Source organism: Amia ocellicauda, chromosome 4 (genome assembly GCF_036373705.1).
Source record: "Amia ocellicauda isolate fAmiCal2 chromosome 4, fAmiCal2.hap1, whole genome shotgun sequence".
In the NCBI taxonomy this organism is placed as follows: domain Eukaryota; kingdom Metazoa; phylum Chordata; class Actinopteri; order Amiiformes; family Amiidae; genus Amia; species Amia ocellicauda.
Window position 1 is genome coordinate 46,666,614 of NC_089853.1, and position 6,180 is coordinate 46,672,793.

The following is a 6,180-nucleotide window of genomic DNA, read 5'->3' on the forward strand; positions in this document are numbered from 1 at the left end:
TTAAGCGGGGAAACATTATTGAATTAATCAATGATTTGCGCTTTATTACACTTTACAAACGAATTGGACGCCATGTATCGTGTTGTTTGCTTATATTTCCGCATTCGTGACGTGAGAAATCGGGGTCTGTCTCCAAAACTCGAGTTCACGAGTGGTATTTACGACCTGGAAGCTGCCGGGGACGGGTTTCTCAAGTCGGGAGCTCGTATTTACCGGCCTTCCCGCATGGCGTGAACGCGGGGATAGTGTGCGAAGGGCACAAAAAGCCCGATTGGGCTCCTTCACTCGCTCAAGCTCTTGGGACTCCCTTTAACATGGTGACCATAGTACTTCCGCCCCGCAAGGTAAGGAGGGAGAAAGTGTGCGATTTGGGACGCAGCCCAGTTGAATTGGCGCGATTATTATATTTTTACACTTAAAACATACCTACACCAACATACTAGTATTCAGATATTAGCATTAAACACGAGATTCTTATCTTTCCCGCCAAAAGTGCTTTACGAACTGCTGAACAGATGAGGTGTGTGATCATATTAGAACCAATCAAAAACACCTATGTTGACCAATAGAAAATACCTATATTGAGTTCAGCATTGTTTCAATTCTGACCAATCAGAACGATATATATACATTTGACCAATGAGAATGATCTCTGGACTTGACCAATCAGGACGAACGCGTTTGTCCAAGTCCTGGCTGCAGAAATTCGTGGCACCTTTGTCAGCCGAGCGGCGCGGAGGATCCCTGCGGAAAGCAGAAACACCCAGGCCTGGGAAGATGGCGAAAACGCGTATCCCTGAAACCGGTGGCAGGCGAGCGGCGGTACAGTCGTCGAAAACGGGAGCCAAGGAAGTGGAGGCCGTAGGGAGACCGCAGAAGGTCCGAGGTCCGAAAGAAGCAGGACAGTGTGTCGGGCCGCCGGCGGGGGAGGCAGAGGCGCGCCGGGGAGCACAGAAGCGGGGGAGAGCAGAGCCGAGCGGTGCGGTGGAGAATCTGGGGCTGGCGGCAAAGCGGAGGAAGAACAGCCAGTTCCCGGTGAAAATGGGCAACGGGATCCACGATCAAGAAGCCACAGCATGGGTCAGTCCTGTGCGCATCAAGGAGGAGGAAGAGGAGGCGGCGGTGAGCACAGCGCGCATCAAAGGTGAGGAGAGATGAGGACGGGGCATTTCAACTTTATCTGGCGGAAGAGAAAGCTGAATCAGAGTTGACTCCTCCAGATCTTCAGTTTATGCATTCCCATTATTTTATAAACTTACTAAAACAGTGCTTTAAAACACAGACAGCTAATGCAACCACGTGGACTGGGGTTCGTCAGTCTGTGATGCTTAAGAAAATGCACAGTTCACACAATACCAGGAAAATGCTTTTAATCACACCTGCTTACAGATCGTTATAAAAAGAAGAAGAAGAAAAAAAAAAGTTGTCTGGCAAATAGGAGCCTGGGCCACTTTGTCAACTATGTATACCTAGATCAATAATATGAACTCTTAACTACAAACGTTTGTTTGTTTTATTTACATGGGAGTTTTCACTTATAGAAAAGGTTAAAATGACGATTAAAAAGCGTAATCAATAGATTTAAATGTCAAATAACGTTTAAGGCTTGCAGACAAGACTTTGTTTAAGCAATGAAGTTTGTTACTTATAGTTAGTTATAGTTACTGTAAATCCACTCATGTGTTTCGAAACTATTCTTGCTTTACTGCGTTATATCGGGGTATAGTTGTATATGTATAATTGTATTTAAAAATAATAGGTCAATTGCAACGAATTTGCAGAGTAAGTACCCATTGCAACAAAAAAACAAAACAGGTGGAGCAAAATAGACTAGCTGATCCTCAGTTTTAATCCGGGACTAAGGATTAGTGTGCTACCAATCAGTAAGTGCAGTGGCCCTCACAGATCTAGAGTGCCTCTAGGATCTATCTGTGGGCCCACACTTCACCTCCACCAGGACATCTGGGCTGTCTGTTTACAATGGCTATAAGATACAATACAGCCCAATATTATATATCTTCATATTAAATTGCTTTACAAATCCAGCTGGGTAATAATTCCTGTATAGCTTTCAGTATATTCTGTTATTTCATAATATGAAAAAAATACTTTCAACCAACAGTTGGAACACTGGTTATTTTTATTTTTTTAGCTGATGTCAATTTTATCCATGTACACCAGCATTTGATGTACAACCATATCGAAAGAGTACATGTTACTATTGACAATGGGCTGGTACTTGGACATATTTACACTAACGGTCAGAAGTTTTAGAACACCTCAATTTCTCCAGTTTTTATTGACATTTACGCAGTTTAATGTCTCAATGTACTCTGAAATGAAAGCATAGAACAAATAAACAATTGGAGATAAAAAATATCAAAACAAGACCATCCACGTTTTGGTAGAAACAACACACACCCATAGAGAGCTCAAAATGTCAAGATGGAAACTGTTTACAGTGTACTAAAACACAACGATTTTACATAATTGGATCTGAACTTCCCTGTGTTTGATAGAACATCAAATAAGCAAGAACATCAACATCAAAACAAGCCTAAGAAATCCTAAGAAATCCGATCAAAACTGAGTGATCTGTGACCGTCTGAATGAGACCCCCCGGAGTAGACTGTGCGTTTACACCCCGGGCTCTGAATGATAACGGGCGACATGGAAACTGTAAATCGGATGTGTTTGAGAATGAAATGTGCTGGTAGCCGAGAGAATAAGCTTTCAAAAGATGTGTGCATTGTAAGAATACAGTGTAACTTCTATGCACAGGAGCGGCGCGTAACACTGCCAAATAATGCTTAAGAGGGTGTAGTAACACAGTAAATAACTCTGAAATGTATGTTATTTTTCAGTTTTTGCTAACTAAACTTTTTTTTTTTTAACCTGGCAGTTTACCGCTTACCTTTTTAACCAGTTCAGGTTATTAACTGGACTTGAACTGCTTACATTTCAATAAAAACTGGAAAAATGGGGGTGTTCTAAAACTTTTGAAAGGTAGTGTATGTAGTTTCCTTATTGTGAGATTGTTTTAATGTGATTCGACCTGTATTTTATTTGATAAATTAAGTAACTAATAATGATGCAAAGCCCTGCATATAATCCATGCTTAGATTTGAATATGGTTTATTGTACTTACAAGATAATTATTGTTGATAACCAATTTGACTTGTCAATCAATATAAACTTCACATTATGCCCAATATAGTAAATCACATAAGCAGGTTCAACCTTGAGCGCAACACAAGCTTGGCTACACAAGACACTTATGATTTTTACATCACTTTAAACATAAATCTTTGGTGTATCAACCTTGGTGTCAGTCTTGTAATTTGTGAAGTTTGGATATAATGGTTACATTTTATGTACAGTAAGCAAGGTGAAGCAATTTCTACATTAAGCTCTCCCATTAAAAACTAATATTTATTAAGCTATAATATGTTATATATTTATACATAATTCTATGGACTGTTTCAGTGCATGCTGGAATACACTCTATATTATCAAGGTTCAATGACTAAACAATACTATAGCCTAACAAATAGAAATTACATTAAATCTTTCAAATGTTGATTTTGTGGCATTTGAGAATGTTTTAATTGATGTCTTTGCAGCTTCACTATTACAGTTTGGTAGTCAAGCCAGTTGGTTTTCAATTCCAAAATAATGGTTACATTGTTGCATGAAAATAACTTATTGGTGGCGTTACGTTTACACAGAACTTCATAAATGTTGTGATTTTTAAGTCACCTACTAATCCATGAAGCTTTGATGGCTTTAAATGTTTGTTTGCTTCAATGTTTAATTTGTATTCTTTGTTTAATTACAGTAATATTCGTTCCAAAAATGCCAAAAACAGACGCAGAGCGTCAAAAGGCATACAGGGACAGGAAAAAAAATGATGCAGCTTTCAAAGAAAAGGAAAAGATGAGAAAACAAGCTGAACGTTTAAGAAAAAAGCTAACTCAGTCAGAGGATGAAGAGGAAAGGGTGCGGAAACTTGCACGGGACAGACAAAGGCAATGCCGCCTGCGGAAAAAAAAACTGAAACAAAAACTAAACAAAGCGCCCAAAAAACCACACAAAAAAACACACAAGAAAACGCCCAAGAGAACACCCAAAGAATCACAAAAGAAAACGCCCCCAAAAAAGCACAAAGAATCACCCATAAAATCAACCAAAAAAAACTGCTGAATAAAAACAAGAGTCTTGGAAAGAAGTGACCGAATACCACAGCCTACAGACTTGTTGGATATTGTTTAAAAAAATAAAAATAATTAAGGCTTAAACAAGATGCATCTAAGGCTAAAATAAACTTGGGCTATAGAGCTGAAGTGAAACAAAATATCTGTCCACTATAGATTAACAAAAAAAATATGAATTAATAAAAAAAACATTATAATAATTATTTGGCTCATCCCTTTGTCCAGCTGACTTTCAATAAGGCACTGTAAGGGAAAAAGTTTAATTGTGCTAAGGTGACATTTTGCATGCAACAAAAATAAAATGGAAAATTCAAATTGAATTTAAAAGTTTTACTTGCAAACCAAAATACAGTCTCTGATACATCACTATAGCAAATGAAGTGCAGGGTTATACTACCCTTGTACAGTGAGCATGTAGAAATAAAAACAAATAGTATGCATCTCTCCTTTTTAAAAAAATGATGTCATGTTCGATACATAAACTATACTGAAGAGGCTTAAAACTAAGCAATTTAAAGAAAAACAATCCAAGATCTTACAAATCCCTTAAAGACTTTTTTTAAATTTGATTTTGTGTTCAAGTAATAACCAAGCTTTGTGAGGACTTTAAGGATAGGAATGCAGTATTAGTTTTTTTTTTTTTTCAATGAAGCTGTAGTGAAGATCATGGAGGTGTAAACCCAAATGATTTCCACACAGAAGCCCGAGATATATGCATCTGGCAATATGCCATATGCAGAATAGTATATATTTTTTTGTTTACTTGAGATGTAATACACATGGTAATACAATGTACAGACATCTTAGAAATATAATTACATCACAAATCTATATGTATAACATATGTACTCTCATAGCTGGGTCCTTCATCTATGACTTTTACGAACTACCTCTGGTCACTCTTCCACCTTCTCCCTTCTAACAGCCTGTATCACTGCAACACCTTCAAGATGGCCCAACACACCTTTGGGACTAAGCCACTGTCAAGTCAAGAGCCCGACTGATAGTTTTTTTGGGTCTGATACTGATAACGACAAAATTGACTGTGACAAAGAATGTCACTAGGCCTCCTTCAAGCCTGGTCATCACACTTCTATTGACTCAAACTCATGGACTGTTAATTGCAGTTAACAATTAATAATTGCAAATACACCTGGCCAGGTGAAAGATCAGTGTGTTTATCAACAGCCATGAGGAGGAAAAGACAATGAGGAACAAAACCAATTAGTAACTGTGAATGCCATTGCAAAGTCCTTAACCTTAATCATTGGGTGTTTATCTGGGGGGGAGGGTGTGAACCAAATAACTTGTTAATGTTGTTAGTTTGCTATTGCCTGCTTGTGGGAGTGTCTGCAAACTAATGGGGGTTAAAGAATTTTGGGTGTGGCTGATTAAATGACCTGGGTTAAATGAGTGCACCTGTTGAGGGAGGGTCCTAGGGTATATAACCAGGGCTAGGGACGTAATGTGGGATCTTTGGATGCGTGTGGAGAATAGCTGCAGTTAAGCAGGGCCCACAGTAAACTACTGAAGTAAACTGTTAAACTCAGGTCACATTTTGTTTTTCCTCCTGTCAGCCAGTTATCTTGGAGACTGGTTGATGTGACTTATTACCATTTGTTTGTTTTGCGTATGGAACTTCATGGAGAATCCATACTGGGCTGCTTTGAATAAATGTGCTCTCGGCATTTTTAAATGTGTCCTGTGTGCCTGACCATCCTTGACACTTAAATCCTCACAAACATTACTTTATGATTGAGAGGGAGAAATTGTGACACGTGCTGAAGGCAGTACATGTGAGCAATACACTCTAAGTTAACATGAATTTTCATCATAAATAATAACCACAAATCAATAATTGCAAAAATAAATTAATCAGAATAAAGGAAAAATATGCATGTTCTATACATTAGAACAAAGCACAAGGTATGAACAATTTCAAACACAAATAGAAAATGTTTTATGT

At 38.3% G+C, this 6,180-nt stretch overlaps 1 protein-coding gene across 1 annotated transcript; it reads left to right on the top strand.

The window, feature by feature from the left end:
- The first annotated feature begins 462 nt into the window (after positions 1–462).
- Positions 463–5,914, top strand: LOC136748664 (ensconsin). The gene is made up of 2 exons (XM_066702607.1): positions 463–1,144; positions 3,839–5,914. Exons 1-2 carry the CDS (start codon positions 640–642, stop codon positions 4,201–4,203), a joined length of 870 nt encoding a protein of 289 aa, XP_066558704.1. The 5' UTR covers positions 463–639; the 3' UTR covers positions 4,204–5,914.
- Positions 5,915–6,180: the final 266 nt, after the last annotated feature.

Excerpts from the sequence above, each read along its gene's own strand:
- LOC136748664 (XM_066702607.1), top strand. The coding sequence starts at position 640 with ATGAGAATGATCTCTGGACTTGACCAATCAGGACGAACGCGTTTGTCC. Across the intron at positions 1,145-3,838 it reads GAGCACAGCGCGCATCAAAG|TAATATTCGTTCCAAAAATG; the intron begins GTGAGGAGAGAT and ends GTTTAATTACAG.